The 24173-nt window shown below is 44.0% G+C and overlaps 1 protein-coding gene across 6 annotated transcripts in view; it reads right to left on the bottom strand.

The window, feature by feature from the left end:
• DCDC2 (doublecortin domain containing 2) overlaps positions 1-24173 on the bottom strand; it is a 161677-nt gene that overhangs the window by 48923 nt on the left and 88581 nt on the right. For all 6 annotated transcript variants that reach the window (XM_074944781.1, XM_074944780.1, XM_074944786.1 and 3 more), the window contains one exon: positions 4436-4536. In XM_074944781.1, the coding sequence (XP_074800882.1) occupies positions 4436-4536 (101 nt within the window). The remainder of the gene's footprint in view (positions 1-4435; positions 4537-24173) is intronic.

The following is a 24173-nucleotide window of genomic DNA, read 5'->3' as shown; positions in this document are numbered from 1 at the left end:
TTGCCAAATAAAGATTCGATCATATCTAGAATAAAAAAACTGCCTGTCTCTGCCAGAACAGTTGCGAGACGCATAAGCGAAATGGCAGAAAACATTAAGGAAAAGCAGACGACTGCATTAAAAGACACAGCAGTGTTTAGCGTTGCAGTTGATGAGAGCATGGATATAAATGACATTCCACGTTTGGCAGTTGTTGTGAGATGTTGTGCTTCCGATGAAATCCAAGAGGAACTTTGTTTCCTAAAACCCCCGCATGGCACAACAAAGGGGGAAGATATAATGGAAAGTTTTGTAAACCACTTTGAAGAATGAGGAGTTGACATCAGAAAAATATTTTGTGTGACAACAGATGGTGCTCCTGCCATGGTCGGAAAACAGAAGGGATTTGTAAAGATACTTGAAGATCAAATTGGCCGTCCGACTGTCAAATTTCACTGTATCATCCATCAAGAAAAGTGCCTGTGTGCTAAAATTTCTAATTCAGAGCTTAATAATGTGATGAATACAGCCGTGCGAATTGTGAATTTCCTTGTTGCTCGATCTTCTTTGACTCACAGACAGTTTCAAGCACTGCTAGAAGAGATGGACAGTGCTTATAACGACATTCCACTTCACAGCAACATTCGATAGCTAAGTTGTGGCAAGGATTTGGTGTGCTTTGTAAACTGTTTTGAAGCAATCAAGGCCTTTTTGTCGGAAAAAGAACAAAACTACCCCGAACTGGATGATGACAAATGGCTGTGTAAACTCATGCTTCTAACTGACATCACCACTCACCTAAACGAACTCAACCTTTGTCTCCAGGGTGAGGGCAAACAATTCTGGATCTTTATGAAGCTTGGAAGGCATTTGTTGTAAAACTAGCAGTTTTTTCTCGGGATATTCAAACTTCTACTTTCTGCTACTTCCAACACATAAAAGAGCTTTCGACACGTTGCACTGTCAGTGTCGATGAGATTGGAATGTACATGCAAGAACTGGAATCAGAATTTTCTGACAGATTTCAAGATTTCCAGCAATTTGGCCCAATGCTTTCTTTTCTAATTAAACCTGAAAAGTTCAAGTGACTTGGATTCGTCTGTATTTCAGTGGATGGGTGCTGAAGATTTCAAAAAGCAGCTCATTCAGTTAAAAAGCTCAGAATTGTGGGCATCAAAGTTTGTAGATCTGCGGAGTGCACTTGAAGCTACCGAGAGAGATCACGGGCCTCTATTCTGACCTGCTGGACGTCCCTGCCACTGAAATGTAACTGTTTGAAGAAAATTGCGTTTGCAATGCTTTCAGCATTTGGATCCACAAAGCTGCGTGAACAGGTATTTTCGCACATGAAATCTGTCCTCTGTCCCTCTCGGTTAACAACTGATCACTCAAAAGCCTGTGTGCAGCTTAAAGTATCCAAATACGTGCCAGACATTGGAAAACTCAGCAAGGAAAAGCAAGGGCAAGGATCACACTAAACCAGTGGTTCTTAACCTTTACTGCAGCCTGCACCCCTTTGGTTTTCAAAATATGTTCTCGCACCCCTTATCAAAAATTACACTACAATTAGCTTAAAAACTTGAAAACTGAAAAACTTTGTTTGTATATTACAGTAATCGTTAACAAATGTATAATGTTAATAAATACATAGGTTTGATGAAACAAAGTAGTTGTACTTATGTGCCTGTGCTTAATTTGTGTTTTCGATGATTTACCTTCTAAAAAAATCTCACATTTCTCGCACCCCCAGAAAGGGCATCTCACACCCCCAGGGGGTGCGTGCACCCCAGGTGAAGAACCACTGCACTAAACTAATACGACCTGCATTTTAATTTAATTTTAAATGAAGCTTCTTAAACATTTTAAAAACCTTGTTTACTTTACATACAACAATAGTTTATAGTTATATATATATATATATATATATATATATAGTTATAATAGTTATATAATACAGACTTATAGAGAGAGACCGTCTAAAAATGTTAAAATGTATAACTGGCACGCAAGGCCGTCCCTAGCTATTTTGGTGCCCTACGCAGCCCCCCTGTGGGGGGGGGGGGGGGGGCTGTGGGGGTCCCAGGCCTCCATGGGCGGGAGTGGGGGGGGCTGGCCCTAGGCCTCCATAGGGGGACTGTATGGGGCCCCGCCCCAGGCCTCCGCGGGGAGGGGATGGGGCGCTGGTCCCAGGCCTCCGTGGGGGACGGGGGCTGGCCACTTCCTGCGGGAATTGGAGCGACCCTGCCCCAGCCTGCTCTGCTCCCCGGCTCCCAGCCGCGCTGCCAGCAAGGGCTGGGGGGTGGTTCCCCCCTCCCCCCAAGCCTGGGAGCCAGGGGAGCGAAGCAGGCTGGGGCCAGGTCACTCCACTTCCCGCAGGAAGCTGCCAGCCCCCGTCCCCCACGGAGGCCTGGGGCCAGCCCCCCCCCTCCTGCCCGCAGAGGCCTGAGGCCCCAGGCTGCTCTGCTCCCCTGGCTCCCAGACTTGGGGGGAGGGAGGAACCGCCCCCCAGCACTCGCCGGCGGCACGGCTGGGAGCCAGGGGAGCGGAGCAGGCTGAAGCTGGGTCGCTCCACTTACCGGTGAGTGCACGCCCAACCGCTTCTGGAGTCCTCAGGGGAGTGGGGGCGGGGTGAGGGCGGGAAGAGGCGGGGCTCGAGCAGAACAGGGGCGGGAGCCTGAGGAAGAGCCGGAGCAGAGGCTGGAGCAGCACGCAGCTGCGCAGGGCACCAGGAAATTTGGGGCATCAAATTTCCTGGTGCCCTACACAGCTGCATGCTTTGTGTATGGGTAAGGACGGCCCTGCTGGCACGCGAAACCTTAAATTAGAGTGAATAAATGAAGACTCGGCCCACCACTTCTGAAAGGTTGCCGACCCCTGCAGTAGGGAATCCTTCTGACAGAGCAGGGCTCCACCTGCTGGCATAAGGCTCAGTGGAGCAGCCCAGTTCTGTCTTTCTTCAGCAATATGGGGGAAAGGATTATGGCTAGAACATACTATGCTTTGGACAGTCTGGGCTAGTGGTCCATAGGTGTCTTAATCAAGATCACTGTAATGTACAGCAACCTTGGCAATTTTTGTGGGTGAGCCAGGGGAGTAGATTTGGGATTTTAGGGAAGGATTGAAGTGTTACACTAAGAAAGAGTAATAGTGGGAGAGGTGAGGGCTTAAGAAAGGGGGAGGGGAGAGAGAGTGAAAACATGAGGAAGGAGGAAGAGAATACAATGCAGGGAAAAATGAAGAAGATGAAGGAAGAGAAAAAGGATACCCCAGACATGCAAGAGAAAGAAAAGTGGGGCTAAGGAAGGGAAAGGAGGAAGAACAAATGCAAGGGAGAATCAATTACAGTTTAAAAAAACTAGAATGTTAAAATATTACACAACAGTGATTGCTTTGTCTTTTGAAATATACCAGATGGTACCAAATGGCAGGTACTTCCCAAGAAGCTTTCTGGGGTGGGTGGGTGGAGACCAGCAGATCCCCTTTATTCACCCTTCCTCAGTCTTAGTAAACTGCTGACGTTTTCTAGGCATCTTGAGGGATGGTCTACACTTTAAAAGTCTTTTTTGCTGGTAAAGCTTACTCTCTTTGGGAACTAGTTTAAGCTATGCCAGGAAAAGAACCCTTTCCAGTATCAGCTGCTTCTCTGCTAGTGGGGTTTGCTTGTAAAACTCTACCAGTACCGCTCTTCTGGCAAACCCTTTCAAATGTAGACAAGGCGCAAATAAGCGGGGTGAGGGCATGGTTACCAGAAACAATGCTGTACACTTCACCTCAGGACACGGGCTTCTTTTTACAGTAAACATCCTCTGAAGACTTGGGGGCATTTGAGTAGATTTTGGGAGTGCAAGGACTTTGCACTGATACATAGGAAACTGTGATGGGGTGGTGTGCCCTCTTAAGGGCAGTGGTGCCTAATGGTCAACCCACCCCACCATGTGATTTGGCCCAGTAAGGTTTTAAAGGGCCTATACATATACGATAGGCCTAGGGGTTATTGATAGAGAAGACAGTCAGGGGTGGGGTTGTCTCCTGAACCATGATGAAGAGCTGACTTGGACTCTTATAGGGACCCAGAGTGGGGTGACCTGGGGTAACTAACAAAGTAAGTCACCTTTTACAGAAAGACTTAATAAATCAGACCCCACACAGAGGTGTGGGGGTTGGGTTTTGAACCAACCTAAGTCTGGTAATTGGTTAAAAGAACATGTGCAGGCACGGAAACAAGAGAGCATGCTGGAGAGGCCCATCTCTTGACAGAAACAAATAACTGGGACTCAGAAAGCATTCAAGGAAAGGGAATGTATTCAAAAGCAGTGCAACCTTGTATACAATGTTGTACCAATGAACGTTACAAATGAACCCTGTAAAAAAAATGCAGCAGGCATCAAGGGAAGTGACAAAAGAAAAACAAGATTTGTTTTCCACATTAGTCATTCGTTCAAAGCTTAAAGATTACCTGATCCACTGGAACCTCTACCTGAGTGTCTTCATCTTCCTGGATTTCTGCTGCCCCCCACATTTCAGACCGTTTTTCACCAGCTTTGTAAATACCTTCATCTACAACCAGAAAGAAATACTGAGTAGACGTAAAGACCAATTGTGACACTGTGTGGCGCAACAACTGAACTGCACCTAAATTCTGCTTCTAAGAATAGCTTTCAAAGCTCACATACCATTTCCAGAGTAAACCTTTTAATGGATTTTAAATGTCTCATTATGTTCAATTTTGTTTCCTTTGTTTCTAATTACAGTTATACACACGCTACATTATGTAGCGGAGGAAGGATAAAGAGAGATAGACCTGAACAAACACCCTGGATCTGAACTCCCCTGAACTCTGGGGAAGCTCAGAGGTGAACCTGATCTTTACAACACAGACCTATCACACTACATATTAACAATAGGATATGCATATAGATTTAAAATTATGATATTAGCTCATGATAAATGAGCTAATAAAATTTTCAATGCTAAGAAAAACATCACAAGCTCAGAAGAAAAAGTAAATGTGGTGAATTATTGTAGCTATGATGTTACAATTTAGGATTTACAAAGATAACCAGGGGAATCAACTCCAGTTCCCCGTTCAGAGCCTGAACAATAGAAGAAACTGTACATTTCTGTTTTGCAAGGGCACTGGGAAGCCACAGAGAGCCTGCCCAGGACCGTGGAGAGGGTTGTGTCAGCTCAGCAAGACTAATAGGTCCGCAAGCAGATAGTCGATTCCCAACCTTATTCTAGTTCACACCGGTTTTACACTGGTCTTCATTTTATTTGATTCATTTGTTCTTGTACTCTGCAAGTAACTTCCAAATGCCTTAGCCAGGCACATTTTTTGTACCAGAAAGCTGAGGAGGAAAAAGTAGAATGACAGGTATAGTCTGTATCCTCAAAGAGTAATAAGGGTTTAAAAAAAAGAAAACACAGTTACTTACTTCTCGTAACTGTTGTTCTTCGAGATGTGTTGCTCATATCCATTCCGTGCTAGGTGTGTACATGCCACATGCGCTGTTGCCAGCCATTTTTCCCTTAGTGGTATCTGTTGGGCTGCATGCATATGCGCCAATATAAGAAGCACCAATGGCCCTATACCATCTCAGTTCCTTCTTGCCATTCAACTCCGACAGAGGGGGAGGAGAGTGGGTCATGGAACGGACAGGACCAACGCATCTCAAAGAACAAGAGTTTTGAAAGGTAGGTAACCGTTTTTTCTTCTTTGAGTGCTTGCTCATGTCCATTCCATGCTAGGTGACTCACAAGCGGTACCCCAGGAAGTGGGCTCAAAGTTAATGAATGTGCTGACTGCAACACTCTTCTCCCAAAATTGGCATCGTCTTGGGCCAGGGGCACCAGAAAAGGTGGGGACAAGGGGCCATGACCCTCCCACTTTTGAAAGTGGATGGGGCTGGCTCATCCACTTTACATCATGGTCCTAGCCCCCTGTGCCTCCTCTTCGTCCCCAAAGCTGGAACCTGGCCAAGGGAGCTGTAGGGAGCTGCAGGCCTTCCACCTGCCCAGGGCAGGGGGCTGGTAAGAGCAGCCCCCAGCCTGTGTCCCCGCCATTCGGACCCCCCATCCAGGGCAGGTATAGGGTCCGTGGCTCCCCACTGCTGCCCAGGCAGCTCTCACCATGGCCCCATTGTGGCTCTTTGGCCCCTGAGGACCCACCTCCAGGTTACCCTGGAAGCCAGAGCCAGGTCAGGCTAACATCAGCATGGGCAACTGTGGAGAGCCATGGACCCTCCACCTGCCCTGGGTGGTAGGCCAGTGGGGCAGAGACACAGGCCAGGGGCTGCTCTCAGGCCTCCACACCCCGGGCAGGTGGAGGGGCCCAAGAGACCTTGTGCCCCCCCACTTTTGGGAAGAATCCTACCTTGGGCCTGTTGGGTGATGGTGTAGTGGGACGTGAAGGTATGAACTAACGACCAGGTTGCGGGCTCTGCAGATGTTCTGGATTGGTACCTGTGCGAGGAATGCTGCTGATGAAGCCTGGGCTCTTGTGGAATGAACTGTCACGATGGCTGGAGGCAGGATGTTCGCCTGCTCATAGCAAGCCGGAATACAGGCAGTTACCCAGGACAAGAGATTTTTTGGGTTACCACAGGTAGCCCTCTCATCCTTTGTTATTGCTGCAAAGAGCTGTGTGGATTTCCAGAAGGGCTTAGTCCTCTCAATACAAAAGGCAAGGGCCTGCCTAATGTCCAACGTATGAAGCCGTCGTACCTCAGAGCTTTTGGGAAGAAGACAGGTAGCAAAATGACCTTGTTGTTGTGGAATTGTGCCTTCACCCTTGGCAGGAAGCTGGATGGGGGCGCAGTTGAACCTTGTCCCTTAAGAACAATGTGTAAGGTGATTCTGACATAAGGGCCTTGATCTGAGTGCCCCTTCTGACTGAGGTGATTGACAACAGGAAGGCAACCTTCCAGGAGAGAAGTAGTAGGAAGCATGATGCCAACAGCTTGAAAGGGGGCACCTAAGTCTCGAAAGGACCAGGTTTAAGTTCCATGGTGGGTAGGTCAGTTCGCAAACCAAAGGATAGAGTCTTTCCAACCCCTTGAGAAACTGGGCTGTCGTGTCGTGAGAGAACAATGATCTGCCATTCTCTAGGGAGTGGAAGGCTGAGACGGCAACCAAATGAACCTTAACAGATGAGAGTGCTAGACCCTGGTGCTTTAGGTTGAGCAAACAGTCCAAGATAGACTGAAGAGGAGACAGAGATGAAGAGAGATTCCGTTCGGAGGCCCACCAAGTGAAATGTTTCCACTTGGCCAAGTAGTAGCCCTGGTGGAAGGCTTTTTACTACCTAGAAAGACCTGTGGAACCTGTTCCAAGCAAGCCTGTTCTTCAGGGTTCAGCTATGCAGCATCCATGCAGTTAGGTGCAGGGAGGGAAGGTTCGGGTGAAGCAACCGGCTGTGGTCTTGTGAAATCAAGTCTGGGCGAAGTGGAGCTGCCACCAAGAGGTCCAGAATTGTGCCAGATCAATGCTGGCGAGGTCACACTACTGCTATCAGGATAATTCTTGCCTTGTCCCATTTGATTTTCAGAAGAACCTTGTGAACCAAGAGGATCGGAGGAAGGCGTACAGTAGGCAGCAGTGGCACCAGAATCAGGGGAGGGGGGCTCAGGACTCTCCCACTTTTAGAAAGTAGGGTGGCCTGGCACATCTACTTTTCGCAGGAGTGGACCCTGCCCCCTTCCCCTCCTCCTCTTCTCCCCAAGGCCCCACCTCCAGCATGGAGCCCAGCGAGGGAGCTCGGGCAGCTCTGGGGAGCTGTGGCAGACACTCTACCTGTCCATGGTGCAGGGGGGCTGAGAGCAGCCCCAGCCCGTATCCCCATCTGGCCAAGAGCAGGTGGAGGGTCCGCAAATCCGTGCAGACTCCCCAGAGCTGCGCGTGTGCCTGAAGTTCGCTGCAGACACCATCAAGGACCCCCAGGGCAGGGTAGGGGAGCAAGTACAGGTAATCAAATCTGCTTTCCTGGCACATCATACTTTCTCTGTCCTCTCTGAAGCGGGGGTCAGAGAAGAAGAGGTTTGCCAGAGGGCCTTGACTGGCTGCATTACCACCTCATTGATGGGCAGGGCCACCTTGGATGGAGCTGCTGCATCCAAGATATCAATAAGGCTGTATGATGTCTCTTTGAGCTCCTCCATCTGCAAGCCCAGGTTTGAAGCGACCCGCTTCAGAAGGTCCTGAAATCATCCTGGGCTGGGACCCGCAACAGCCTCATCTGGGGAGGATGAGGAGGAGGCTTGCACCAGAGGAGGGGTTCCTTCCTTTTCCGCAAATACGTCCCCTAGAGGCATCTCCTGGACTTTGGCACTGGGGTCAGTACCAGAATCGGGATCCGATGCTGAGCAGAAAGGAGCAGTAGCCCATCTCTCGGAAACCACCAAGTGGGAGGAAGGCTCCGGTACTGGGGGAAACCCCCAGGGATTCCAGTAGGGCCTCTGCATCGACAGTGACCCGCTGGCCAGGTACCTGCTGTGGGACTGGCTCTGAAGCTCGGGGGGGCATAGGCTGGGTACCGATGGTGGGCTTTTGGCAGTACATCATAGGGTTCCCCTTCGGACTCCGAAGAGGATTCCTCTCTCGGCAACCATGGTGGAGTGGTAACAGCTTCCACCTCTATATGGTGCCAGAATTACAGGGAACAGTGGCGTGGCCAAGGATTGGGATGCTGAGATCATGTGGGGCTGGCCCCTAGATGATGCCAGGGGGCCTGGTGCCGGGAAGGCACCTGACACACTCTGTTCCCTCCTGCTTCCAGATGCCAGAGCTGGTAGGTGCCCCATTGGGGTTGGAGGGACCAGAAGAGAGAGAGACTCCAGGGTTGATGGCATCATCAGTCTGCTGGTACCCTGGTGGTTTCATGGTCTGAAGTCCCGACAGATTTGTCAGAGCAAGAAAGGGTCTTCCAGCAACAATCCCAGGCTGTACGAAGGAACTGAGAGGATGCGGGCTGGCGGCACCCCTTATACCTGTGCACATGTGTGCAGCTCCACAGGGTGCTAGAGTCGGCCCAAGAGATATCACTAAGGGAAAAAACTCTGGCAACAGTGCACATGGTGCACACACCTAGCATGGAATGGACATGAGCAAGCACTCGAAGGAGAATGATGGGTACCAGCATTCAAAACCAATGGGGAAAGGTTTGCTCTGCAACTTTCTGATGAGCTATGTGAGACTGATAGATATCCATTTCTGATATCCCCAAGTGTTGACTGTACCAGCAATGAGCATTGATATCACACGTAGGAAGAATTTCCCATGATCGTGTAATAGAAGCATGTGCACCAGTGGAGCACGAGTACAGAAGTGCTGTGATAATGGACTGAAATCAAAATCATGTGTGTAAAGAGCATGCTTGTAGTAATGAGAGATTTTAACTACGCAGGCATAAAGTAGGGCACACTAAGTTAAGAGAATACATCAATAAATATTGAGTGAAATCCAATAGATCTACTGGAGAAATTTAAAGTGTGTATAGGTATCTACATCACCAATCAGTAAATAAAAAAATAATAAAAAAAACAAACAGTGGAGTATGTCAGGTACAAATATCAGTTAGAAAGGAAAATGGAAGTGTTAGAGAATAACAGTTTTAGATGTGCACGTGCACACACACTCTACAGAAGGCTGCCTATTGGTACACTAAAGGCACCTTTGACACAACCTAAAAGTGCCCCTATGCAAAACAACATTCCAACCTAACTCAAGTACAGCAATACCATTCAATATGGCCGTAACCAGCAACCCAAGTAAATACAAAGCTAAAACCATCCCTCTTCTCCAACAATTCACCACCCTTACTATTCGGCTCCATTGTCAAGTGCCTAGGGGGGAAGGAGGGAAGACAAGCTTTACAGCATGCCCTGACGGTCATCAGATTCAGACCCTTTTTTGACTAAGGTGTGGCAAGGAGCAAATTTCAAAGTAGGAGGGCCCTCACAGAAAACGTCCTTTCAGCAGCCTTATTTATACCAACTCTGCTTCTGTGCAAGTGTCTCTGTTGATCTCAGCTGTGATAGCACGACATGTGGAGAGAGTATAATATAAAAAGAAAAGCACAGTTAGAGAGTGAAAAAGGAATTTTCTGCATCGGGAAATCACCAGCTGGAAAGGACTGCTCCATTTCATTCGCCTAGATACGAGTAGCTCTGCCTCCAAAGGATTTGTGCTTAGCTCTCCCATCTTGCAATCCACCTTCTAACCCCAGGTGACAGCTTCCTTAGCAGGTACTTCCAAACTAAATTGATTCATTTCTGAATGTACAACTTAGACATAATACCTCAGATGGGTCTTCTAGATTCATATAGAGTGACCCATAATTTCCACACCAACAGAAAAATTGCTAGCCTGAGCTCCCATTCCCATATAACATCTGCTAGGTTAGTTTAGCAGTTAAGCAACTGATCTTAATTGGCAGAGGGTGCTATTTCACCCAGTTCTTTGGCGCTGCTGCTTCTTGAGCACAGCTTCCACTTAATTCGAGTGCGCACTCTCGCTCTCTCTCTCTCCCTCTCCAAACAGCACAGCTTTTGTCTGGTTCGGGCTCTCTGGGAGCTCCAATCTGCTGGAGCTTCCTTTCTCTTCTGAAGTCTCTCTCTCTCTCTCTAACTGAGGTCCTTAGCCTTTTATCGTGCCCAGGTGCTTCCCTGCCTAATTAAATGCCTCCAGCTACTCAGTGATTTAACAACTCCCAGATTGTCCCAATCTCTCTTGTGGAGCCTGTCTGAGGTAGGCTGGGCCTCTGATGCCTTCAGAGGGACAGCTACCCTCTGACACACTCGTAAGTGATGGTGCCACAAGTACCACAATGCTGTTAAAAGTGCTGGAATGGCATTTCCGAGCATTCCGGCACAACTTGAACTCTGTTTCTGGCCCAGGGAACCGTATCTATGAAAGTTGTAATTCTCCCCAAGGGCTGAAGAATCTGCTGGATTGAATGCGCTTGATCCCATCCAAAGCTGCCAGACCTCTTGATGACTGGACTATAGTAGCATTACCACCACAGCTACCAGTAGTGGAACTGTATGACTCGTTGCAACAAAGGGACATTTTAGATTTAAAAAAAGGTAGTGTAAAAACTTCAGAGGAATTGTGGCACTCAGTATATCTGAAAACCAGACCCATAGGACAGTGGTTCTCAACCTTTCCAGACTACTGTACCCCTTTCAGGAGCCTGATTTGTCTTGCCTACCCCAAGTTTCACCTCACTTAAAATCTATTTGCTTACAAAATCAGAGATAAAAATACAAAAGTGTCACAGCACACTACTACTGAAAAATTGCTTACTTTCTCATTTTTATCATATAATAATAAAATGAATTGCAGCCACCAGGTTGAGAAACACTGATGTAATATATAGAGCAGTATAAACAGGCCATCGTCTGTATGAAATTTTAGTTTGTACTGACTTTGCTAATGCTTTTTATGTTGCCTGTTGTAAAACTAGGTAAATATCTAGATGAGCTGATGTACCACATGGAAGACCTCCAGACGTAGGCATACCCCTGGTTGAGAACCACTGCCATAGGGCCCAGGATCATTGCTATTGAAGAAAAAGACACATTAGATCATGTCTATCCCCCTGCAATGACTGGCTCTCATTAAAGGACATATCAGATATTAGAATGATACTGCACTTGGTTATGTATATTTCATAAAACCCAGTGGGGCTCAACCCTTAAGCAGGAAAAGAGTACACTCAGTGCAGATGAGAAGCAAAGGTGTAGGGGGAAGGAGGGGCATGAATGTGTCTTTCCACAACCTTGATCCTCAGCCCGTTGGAGCTGAAATGACTACCTGTGAAACTTACGGCAGCTTCAGGACTCCTCTAAATCACACTGCCTGCAGCCAGCAGCCACAGTAGCCCAGGACCTGTCAGAGAGTCTACCCCATTCCTCCCTGCACTCTGCTGGCTATGCTGGCTTTGCACCACCTGAGGATTCACCTGTGACAAGGGGAACCCTCAACTACCCCAACAGGGACACTCCAACTGCTTTGGGCTGCCAACTAAACCCTAACGAGGGAAAATGTAGATATAAATTAGTAACAAATGTCCTAGAAAAACTATAGCTATCTCAAAATATTCTGAGAGACATAATTCACCAAGGATATTTTTGCACCGTCTAAACAAAAGGATGTTCATAACACAGTGCAGATATGCCATTTAATAAATGGGGATACATTTATCCTGTGGAAAGAACCCCAGGAACTGCATATTTGGAACCTCTGAGCAAAACAGAAGAGCTGAAATGCTAAGACACTTTCCTGCTTGATGCGGTTCAGTATTTCAGTTTAGCCTGACAGGAATCCTTTTGTACACTTTGCTAAACAAGAACATTACATGCATGGTAAATGAGTTACACATTCAAATAACTGGTAAGAAATCTATATATTTTAAATAATTAAGCATGGCAATTAATGCCTCTTGTATAAGCTCCTTTCCTAACCAGCAATAACTATAAAAAATTTATTGTAGCACAAATTTTATAACATTCTACACAGCCATTTAATGCACTTCAGATTTGAAACTGATTGAAGTTTAGCAGTAGGGATAAAAAAAAATCATTGTAACTGTGGCCTGCCCTGAATATTTTATGGAAATCAGAGGCATTTATTAACTGTAAGCTCTGTATATAAGCAAGAAAGTTAATATGACTATAACAAAATTACTGTGAATTACCAGACTCTGCCTCATAAAATGCTAAGTCAAATTAAAAACAAAATGTAAAAAATCTGTGGCTCATTAAATCTCAGATTGCTATGAGGGATGGAGGGGACCTAGGAGTCTATGCCAGTCGATGACAATTTTCTTTTTGAAAAAATCTTCAGGCTGCATTGTCGTGGAAGATCCATGATTTTTCCTTTAAATGGGTTTGGTGGTAGTTCATTATGTGAAGGGAGAAGGAATTAAACAGAAATTAGTGGCAGGGAACCTGAATATAAAAAATACTTTTCTTCATCTCATGCTAATGTGGTCGACAGGATCAAGCTTTTAAACATTTAGTTGCTTGCTTCAGAATGTACTGAATTCCTAATAAGAATTCACTCAGCTATAGATTGCTGACATCAGACTATCTCAATGGAAATTGCAAAAGGTGCTTAAAGAAGGCTGACCTTGTATGAAGCAGTCTCCTTTATTGATACGAACGCAGTGAATGCTAGAGCAGAGAAAACGGTGCTTCACTTGTATGCAATAGTTCGTTCTGAAAGGATTACGTTATTTATCTTACAGTTCGTGGCTACAAAAAGAATGGGTGTGATATTTTGGACTTGTTTCCCTCCCCCCCGCCACTTTCTTTAAACATTCCCCATATTCATTTTCTCTCTCCGCTTGTAGGTGTCTAATTTATTCATTTATTGCTCAGATGACAGTTACAGACCATTAAAGACTATATGAATGTTACAATAATAAAGTATCGCCTGTTTGGTCTAGATCTGTTTTGATTTCTTGTCAGTTTTAAAATACATCACTCTCTTAGCTCCCTAGTGTAACTCATCTCGCATAGTGGCAAAACTGTTGTATAGGACCAGATGAAGCACTGCAACTTATATTCTAATTTACTCTATATAGGGTCTTATTCTGCATTTATCATTGGAGTATCTGAGTGCCTTCCAGTACTGCATTAAGCAATGTGACTCACCCTCTCCCCCAGGTAGAAATGTGTGTACAGTGGAGTGTTTTGTTTTGGTAGGGTAGGTTTTTCTTTTTTATGGACATGTTTCTATGTTTATATTAAAGAAGGCAACGCTGAAAAAGTGTGCCTTGCACTAGGAACAGAAGGTGGTGAGGTTTGTTGCAGCTGTAAGACTATATTCAGTGTCACATGATTGCTACTAATGAAGCATTGTGATATAGACTAATTGTAAAACAATGATCTTATTTCCTGCATTGGTTGTAATTACCGCCCATAATAAACCTCCAAGTCCAGGGAAATCTCTGCAAATAAATATGATTATGATTCCTCTCTTACAAACAATAAATAAACAAACATGACTTTCTTCTTTACTGAGTTATTGTCAACACTTCCCTTTCTTTAGCATAGTTTCATATGCATGATCACTTGTCAATGAGTTGGTCATATTAGTGTGTTTTAACAACAGATTTTTATAAAACAACTAAGAGTCAACATGGTATAAACCTGGTCATTAACATTTTTAACTCTGAATATCAGCCATGCACTCAACTATCCCAATGATTACATTATGCTAAATGCACATTCTCTTGGTATTAATGGCACTCGTTCTTAATGAAGAGTGAAAAAATGCACTTCTATAGAAGAGATGTGTTTATGGAGATACAAATGTAAAGATGATGCATACTGAATGTCTTACACAGTATTGATCTAATACCCATCAACCCTCACTTTCTTTTTTATCCACCTCCTAATCGTTACAAAATAAAGTTCACTAAGGTCTCAGGCTGAAGGAATCACTTTCATTCTTGAGGGAAAAAATGGAGATTGTGGTTTCTGTTTTGTAATCAATGATGGTTCAAATGTACTCAGCTTGTGATTTTGAAATTAAATTCCTGTAGTTGCGAAAAAAATCTATAAGAGCCATTAGTGATTATGAAAGGCAAAAAATAACGTGGCCAGTAAGACCGGTCACCTCTCTAGGGGGACCCAACACATTCAGTGACAAAAACCAACCAGCATATAGAGTAGATGCTTGCAAAATATGTGTGGGAAACCACCACAGATATGTAATATATGGTTTTATGGGATGAAAGATTGCTCACCAAGTGGGCACTGAACAACATAAATGTGAGGGATGTATACCTGAACAGCTTGCACACTTCTTTTCCTTTTCCAATCACATTATACAACTGAAGTATTTTAAATTGGCTCTTATTTCCTAAGGCTAAAATAGGATTTTACTGTCTAGAAATGGGCTAAACTACTATTTGCACAATAGGTGCCAACCAAATAAACAGTGGGGTAAAATATCTAACTCACCATGGATGGAGGAGATATCACAACAACATATGCTTTTGGTATCACTTTAATAAGCCCCATTATTGCTGAGGCACAGCTGCAGTCATCTGCGGCTCGAAACCTCACTGACATTTCCAGTTGCAGCCACCGTAAGAAAAAACATGTGCAGTATTGCTTATGCTATTACCAGTGTAACACAAATCCAATCATACCATTATTATGTCTAATCGGTTAGAAAAACTGAAGCGCTAGCTTGCAGTCTACCAGATTTGTCATAAACACGAAGGGGTTTAAACATAAAAAAGTAAGTAATTCTTCAATCATCTTGATTTTATGGGATTGTGACATGCATGGGTTATGCTATGTATGGCACACCGGTGAAACACTGTTTTGAGTATGTCCATTTTAAAAAAAAAGCAGATTCAAAAATAAAATATGGCTAATCTTGCAGTCTGAACTGTGCTGGAAGATTTAGGTTAAGCCTTTAAGTATTATATGGACATAATTCTTGATTAATTAAATCCTGGAATCAACCTCCTTCAAACATTTGGCACTTATGTACTCAAACAACAGAAGAGCAGATTCTAAGCTTGAGGAGCAAAAACACATTGTCTCCAAAGAATATTTAGTTTTTATTCACTTCAGTATATTCCAAAGTGTGCACATTTCAATTCTGTGTATAGTTTATTTGGTCCAAATTAAAATGAATCCAATAGCAACTTCTAATGTATATAGCACATTAAAATATGAAGACTCTTAAAGCACTGTACACAGGAAACAAACATCAGGAACACTACACAAGATGTGGCCGGTGAGCGGATATGGTGCTATTTTCAGATATGCTGTTAAATGTAGATATATTTGTAAATTGTAAATCCATAACTGCTGTCTATTCTGTTCATTATTTGGATTCCTGCACACTTATATTACTTTCTAAAAGCTTTAAAGTTCACATTTAAAGTTGTTAGTGTTCATGAGACGTGCCCGATTGGTACAAGTGAAATGTGAAACCCTGTATTTATTACAGTACAGGTAATAACGATACCTAATACATAGGTTTTCTTAATGGCAGCCTCTTTACTATGATTGAGTGGAAGGTCTCTCTCCAGCTCCTGCCCTTTTAAAAAAAATATTTTGAACAGCACAATCATGGAATAGTGAATTTCTTGGAGATGTGCAGATAGTCTGAGTCATTCAAATTATTTTTCTAAGAACTCTTTAGAAGAGGGGTAAGAGGACAACTCGAAGGGAGATCAGTGGACTGATCTCTATGAAACTAGAGTTAATTTTGGAGGAAAGCTAGGTACCAAGTAGATGGATACTTTGACCTGGTGTAAGATCAGGAAAGAACCTATAAGAAAAGAACTGCTAATTCTCTCATCCTCCACACAGAGGAAATGACCAACAACATGGCCATCTCAACTGAAAGTCACCCAAACATGACCCCAAACTTATGAAGAGCTTATGCAAAAGTATTTTTGGAATCCAAACAAACAGTGGACCTATAAGAGAGATTCTTGTCTACTCTCATGAATCTGGTGACTAGACACTAGTGTAATCGTGTGCTAAACTGTATTATACTGTTCAGCCACTAGGCACCATGTGTAATATATTTAAATGAAGCTCACATCAGCCATTCATGGCAGTTCATTAAAGGATCTTGTGGAAGACACATCTCTGGTGTATCTCTCAGAGAAGGAGGCGCTGTAGCCAGTCTACATCTGGTACAGGAATCTCAGCTGCTAGCAGCAGGCCCGTCACCTATCTTGTACAAAGTATACATGACAGCGAGGTCCCAATGGGAAAACAAGCCATGTTTGCTTCCCAGTGGACATATTCAGGTAGAGAGATGGCAATATGCAGAAAGGTTACGGCTAGAGCTATAGACATTAGGGAATTCTCCAGGTCCCACCACAGGTATAACTGTCCAGGGTGATTCCATGTTGATTTTTCTGTATTCTACACTGGAACTAAACCTCTTCAAATCTAAGACTGGATGCAGAAAATCATACGCCCCACCCCCAAGCTTTTTGTCATCACAAACAACAGATCACAGACCCCTACAAAGCAATCCTTGATTGGCATCCAAAGATGGTTCTGCTGTAGGTCCAGCCACATTGTTTCTTGCTTCTGTGGCTGATAAGGGATGGGAGCTGGCACAAATCAGTGAGAATTTGGAAAAGACTATAAATCCACAAATATCCAAATGAGATCATAGATAGCACCCAGCTATCTTTGGTAATCTGCCCCCACTGCTTATAGGAAATGGAGATTTCCTCTCACTGGAAGCAGAGATGGGCCTTGCTTCTCTGGTATTAAAAACTCTCCTTAACCAGCATTGTGCACACCTGCTGCCACAGGTCTATTCCTCAGGACTCTTGCCCAGTTGGACCTTGGGAACTATGACTTCTACCAACACTTAAATGGGAATCGGAGGGGCTGGATGATCCTGGAGCAGGAAAGATAATCAGCTTCTTGGGCTCCAAAAGGATGTTCATTTCATCACGGAGGCTCTGAAGAGCTTGATGCAAAGCCTCCCCAGAAAACTTCTCACCTTTAACAGGAGTAGCTATGAGCGGCTGCTTGGTCTGAATCTCCTGGAACTGTAGCCTTAAGAGGATTCTCCTCTCTTGAGCTGTTCATAGGTATCTAGGTGACCACTTCCAAGGAGACATCATTCATGTAGTTGGAAATGAAGTGGAGGCTGGCCCAGGCCTCCTTCACCTACTTGTGACCCAATGAGAATCCTGATCCACAGCCTGCTGCCAAATAGTTAATGCTATAAGAACTGCTCCAAAGAACATTGACAGGACAGGACAGGAGCCACCACTGCAGGGTGAATATGGGGCAGGTTCATTCTCCAATCCCTCTACACTAGGGCAGGATTAGGGTTTCAAAATAAGACAAATTGCAGTTGGTTGGTCACATTAGTAAAACATTTGGGAACCACTGCTCTAATGTATCCCAAGTAGGGAAAAAACGGTACATTAAATCTTTTAACCAGGAAGGCAGTACAAAAACCACACAGATCCATTAGAAATCAGCCTAGTGGCAACCCTAGTTCAAACTGTGATGATTGGGACCCTCTCCAGCATTGTGTCTGACTGCAACACTGGGGAAACAGGGCACCAATCATCCAACAGAGATCCTGCTGGAGGAGGAACAGGCTAGCTATCTGCCTTAGAGTCACTACAGCGTAGAGCTTGTGGACTGGGGGATAGAGAGTCAGAAAGCGGCCTGGTCACCCTTCCCATCTTAAATTTCTCAAACACATAATTGAGGCAGATCACAAAGGCAGAGAGAAGCTGGAAGGAAAGCAGGAACATGGAGTCCATTTACCTGAACTCACGCTCATCCAGATCTGTGCCTTGGCCCCAGTGCCTGCCATGAGACATGCTGCTTGTCTGATGTCTACTTAGCAGGGGAGCTGCATCTTATTAAGCCTCCTTTCCCTCTGGTGAAGGGTCCCATGAGTTACCAGGACTGAAAGAAGCCTGCCACAAAATGGCCCCAGGTCCCTCCCTAGTCACTGCAGTACCTTATGAGCTACTCCAATCCCGCTGCTCACACCACAACTGCAGAAGCCTGCAGCAGGAGTTCCTGTCTCACCATAAGGTAGGAGACGGGCTGAGAGAGAGAGATGGTGTTAGTGGAGGGGCTTTTCTGAGCTCCGAAAGCACAGCATCCAGCTAGGGGAATTGGAATTTCATAGAATGATGTCACAGACAGCAACAGCCCAGATTCCAGACTGGGGAGATTTCAAAGAAAGTCACCAATTTGAATGGTAACTGGATTTTGTTTTAACTAAGGTTTTTAAGTAACAAAGAACTTATAACAATAAAACACAAAGAGTGAAAAACAGTCCCCCTGGAAAAGGAATCCATTGCACTATTGTTAATTTTGCCCAATTCTCAGTTACACGTAGGCCTCCTCTACACTGTCATAGCAGAGTAAATGAAAACAAATCTAAATATCTTTAAACACTGACCCCAGAGACACTGTATTTTAAAATGCATGCAGACCACTGTACACCTGCAGGGTTTTTTTGTAACTGAGTTTAAGATTCTTGTCCTTCAGTCATAGAACAGCCTTTGCATTAACTTTTAATGAATACTTAAAAGAAAAAAACCAATATTCTTTGTTCTTGTCAGTTCTTGTCACACTTTTAATATAATGTACCTAGTAATTGAATGTAAATTTCTTTTTGCTTTTAAAAAAGTCATAATCCACAAATCAAACATCAAAACCACAGTTAGAGCTTTTGAAGGAGCATTTAGACATATATTTTACTGATCTGGCCAAAATGATAACTTCCAACTCATAAATAAAAGTTATATTTCATATTCCTGTTTTGACTGGAGAGCTATGTTTCACTAAAGCAACTACAAAGATGAGAAATATGACTTTAATAAGGTGTAAAAACTGAAACAATTTTTTAGCTATTAAGTTTCCCTGGTAGTGTGGCCTGTTTAAATGCCTAGCACAACCTTTTGGCAAGGCAAAGGTGCTGCAGTCTGTAAAGGGTTAACAGGTTCCCTGTCTGCCACATGGGCTAAAAACAAAAGGAAAGGGACGCTGATCAAAGAGGAATGGTATGTCCTCTCCCCTCTTAGCTGTCAGGGAAAGCCTATGGGAATTATTTTCCAGGGTTTTTCAGGAAGTGGTTAATACATGCCTCCTTGATTTTTTTACCCCCTGGCCCAGTTCACAAGCCAAATATTTCTTTATCTGCCCATCTGACAGAGGAAGCTACTATACTAAACTGCTAAAAGAAAAGGAGTACTTGTGGCACCTTAGAGACTAACCAATTTATTTGAGCATAAGCTTTCGTGAGCTACAGCTCACTTCATCGGATGCATACTGTGGAAAGTGTAGAAGATCTTTTTATATATACAAAGCATGAAAAAATACCTCCCCACACCCCACTCTCCTGCTGGTAATAGCTTATCTAAAGTGAGCACTCTCCTTACAATTTCAGAGTAACAGCCGTGTTAGTCTGTATTCGCAAAAAGAAAAGGAGTACTATGCATCCGATGAAGTGAGCTGTAGCTCACGAAAGCTTATGCTCAAATAAATTGGTTAGTCTCTAAGGTGCTACAAGTACTCCTTTTCTCCTTACAATGTGTATGATAATCAAGTTGGGCCATTTCCAGCACAAATCCAGGTTTTCTCTCCCCCCCGCCCCAAACCCACTCTCCTGTTGGTAATAGTTTATCTAAAGTGACCACTCTCCTTACAATGTGTATGATAATCAAGGTGGGCCATTTCCAGCACAAATCCAGGGTTTAACAAGAACGTCGGGGGAGGGGGGGGTAGGAAAAAACAACTGCTGCCCACTGTATGGGCGCACTGCTCAGATATGCTAGCACAGACAAAAAACCTGTCTGCTCAGCCCTTCCTTTTGCTCAGCCACTTCAAGCAGCCTTGACTCCCATATTAAGAGGCAGAATGGAGAGCTCTGTTGGGTGCTCTACTCTGTGCAGACCAATAAGAGGTCCAAAATGAACAGACTCTGACATTCTAAATCAGACACACTGAAACAAGTAGGACTGGTTCTCTGGGAGCTGCCGGAAGAAGCCTTCTCCATCAGAGACTGGAAGAGAGATTGTGGTGATTGCAAGAGGAATAGGAGACAGAGCGAGTACAGCACCACAGAGGAGATGAGCATGGTGAAGGAATCATGGAATAAGGAAGAGCAGAAAAACAAAAGCAATACTTTGCACTTCTATAACACTTTCCATCTAAGGACCTCAAAGTGCTCTGCAAACATCAGTGAACAGTTTCTCTCAACGCTGATGTGAGATGAGTATTTTTATTCACATGCTTATGCCATGGTAGTGTAAAATGGGAAAGCCAAGGTATGGAAGTTAAATGATTTGCCCAAAGTCACACAGGAAGTCTGTGACAGAACTGGAATATCTCTTGCATTGCATCCTAGTCCTAATGAGAGGAGCAGAGAGCAAGGAAGGGTATGGAGAGAGGCAACGGCAAGTGAGAAAGCAAGTGGATGGGAAACCGTGGATCACAGAACAATGGGGGAGGAATGGAGAGGTTAGAAGAGAACAGAACAGGATGGACGGTAAGGAGGGGTAAGAAGACATAAAAATAAGTTAAATGGATGGAAAGAGAACTAGGGAAAGAAGTTATGAGGCTAAAATCATTATAATCCTGGAGAACTCAGATACCATAGTGTTAAGTACTATAGAAAAAACAAAAACCTACCCACAAATACACAAGAATATCCTGCCTTAATATCAGGCACAAAAGAGAACTACAGGTGAGAACTGTTGCAGATCTCATAGCTTTAGGGCCTTTAGGGCCATTTTTTGCTGCATTTAGCAATGGTCAGCTAATATAGATGGTGCCATAAAAAGCATTTAGTGCTCACAGCAGCTATATATTTGTTGTATTTCCTGTTTTGATTATAGGGAATACTGTAAGTACTGTCAATTACTGCTACATGTAAAAAAAAAATTTCTCTCTCCAAGCAAATGATAGCAACCGCAGGATTGGGAGCCCAACTCTAAACTGAGTCCCCTCAATGAGGTGTGAATAATACCATGCACACCAATCGAATTAATCTCAGTGGGATGTGAACTCTAGTCTAATTAAGGCTATCTGAATGCCAACATTATTAACCATAGTCACATTTTAAAAATTGTTTATTTTTAAAAAGAAGGAAATTAAATGCAGAAGACTACCATATTAATGCAACATTTAAGCTTTCATCAATATAAAATGACAGTGCAAAAGTTTCTGCAGCAATATTAAGTCAACTATATGTACATCTTGTATATTTTGGAGTATACATTTTATAATGGACAGAAACATATATAAACTACATTTTAACCAGCAAAATATGAATAGGAAGTAATACATATATGAAATATGTCCAAGTTAATGTTGCTGTAGGAACCAGAGCTTTTATTTCTTGGTTTATATTTTATCTCAACTGTGCTATAACTTGAACGTTTGCATTAATAGATTTTTTCCGTTTAACGTACTAAACACACATAAACAGAACATATATTCAAATATATGCTGAATAATTGATATGAAGCTGAAACGTCACTGTGAAAGACACCCCAACCACAAACAACTGATGTGTTCAAGGATGATATACTTTCTTGGATTTATTGACTTTCATTCCAAGAGTAGAGGTTATAAATTGTTTTATATCAAATATGAACTCTTTATTCCATACTGTTTAATGATGATTCAGAGAGTGGCAAATGTGAGAAAATTGCCATTAAATGTTAAATAACAGCACTGAATGAAGCTCTATGTTTTCCAGATGACTTGTGTGGTAATTTATATATTTCAGTTTTGGAACAAAATTTAATCTCTCAAGACACAATATATTAGGCCTTGATCCTCCAAAGTCGAATACACATGCTTAACTTTAAGCATGCAATCAGTTTCACTGAAGACAATGTAAACATGTGTGTGATTGTAGGATAGGGGCCTATTCATGACAGCATTTAATCACATGTTTAACCATTTACAACACACACTTTGCTTCTCTACAAAAGAAAAAGGACACTAAACTTTCTAAACTACTACATGCCACAAGGGGCCACAGCAATGGTTGCCTCAACCCACCCAGCAATATTGTTAACCTATCCAACTATACTCTCAGCCCAGCAGAAGCAGCTGTCCTATCTCGGGGCCTCTCCTTCTGCCCCTCCACCCCCACGAACGTGATACAGTTCTGTGGTGACCTAGAATCCTATTTTCGACATCTCCGACTCAAGGAATATTTCCAACACACCTCTGAACAACATATTAATCCACAGAGACCTCCCTACACTACAAAAAGAAGGATTCTAGGTGGACTCCTCCTGAAGGTCGAGACAGCAGACTGGACTTCTACATAGAGGTGCTTCCGCCGACATGCACGGGCTGAAATTGTGGAAAAGCAGCATCACTTGCCCTACAACCTCAGCCGTGCAGAACACAATACCATCCACAGCCTCAGAAACAACTCTGACATCATAATCAAAAAGGCTGACAAAGGAGGTGCTGTTGTCATCATGAATAGGTCGGAATATGAACAAGAGGCTGCTCGGCAGCTCTCCAACACCACTTTGTACAAGCCATTACCCTCTGATCCCACTGAGAGTTATCAAAAGAAACTACAGCATTTGCTCAAGAAACTCCCTGAAAAAGCACAAGATCAAATCCGCACAGACACACCCCTGGAACCCCGACCTGGGATATTCTATCTACTACCCAAGATCCATAAACCTGGAAATCCTGGGCACCCCATCATCTCAGGCATTGGCACCCTGACAGCAGGATTGTCTGGCTATGTAGACTCCCTCCTCAGGCCCTACGCTACCAGCACTCCCAGCTACCTTCGAGACACCAATGACTTCCTCAGGAAAGTACAATCCATCGGTGATCTTCCTGATAACACCATCCTGGCCACTATGGATGTAGAAGCCCTCTACACCAACATTCCACACAAAGATGGACTACAAGCCGTCAAGAACACTATCCCCGATAATGTCATGGCTAACCTGGTAGCTGAACTTTGTGACTTTGTCCTTACCCATAACTATTTTACATTTGGGGACAATGTATACCTTCAAATCAGCGGCACTGCTATGGGTACCCACATGGCCCCACAGTATGCCAACATTTTTATGGCTGACTTAGAACAACGCTTCCTCAGCTCTCATCCCCTAACGCCCCTACTCTACTTGTGCTATATTGATGACATCTTCATCATCTGGACCCATGGAAAAGAAGCTCTTGAGGAATCCACCATGATTTCAACAATTTCCATCCCACCATCAACCTCAGCCTGGTCCAGTCCACACAAGAGATCCACTTCCTGGACACTACAGTGCTAATAAACGATGGTCACATAAACACCACCCTATACCGGAAACCTACTGACCGCTATTCCTACCTACATGCCTCCAGCTTTCACCCTGACCACACCACATGATCCATTGTCTACAGCCAAGCTCTGCGACACAACCGCATTTGCTCCAACCCCTCAGACAGAGATAAACACCTACAAGATCTCTATCAAGCATTCTTACAACTACAATACCCACCTGCGGAAGTGAAGAAACAGACTGATAGAGCCAGAAAGTTCCCAGAAGTCACCTACTACAGGACAGGCCTAACAAAGAAAATAACAGAATGCCACTAGCCATCACCTTCAGCCCCCAACTAAAACCCCTCCAACGCATTATTAAGGATCTACAACCTATCCCGAAGGATGACTCAACA

Source organism: Natator depressus, chromosome 2 (assembly GCF_965152275.1).
Source record: "Natator depressus isolate rNatDep1 chromosome 2, rNatDep2.hap1, whole genome shotgun sequence".
In the NCBI taxonomy this organism is placed as follows: domain Eukaryota; kingdom Metazoa; phylum Chordata; order Testudines; family Cheloniidae; genus Natator; species Natator depressus.
Note: the sequence above shows the minus strand (reverse complement) of the source record. Positions and strands in the feature narration are given on the sequence as shown.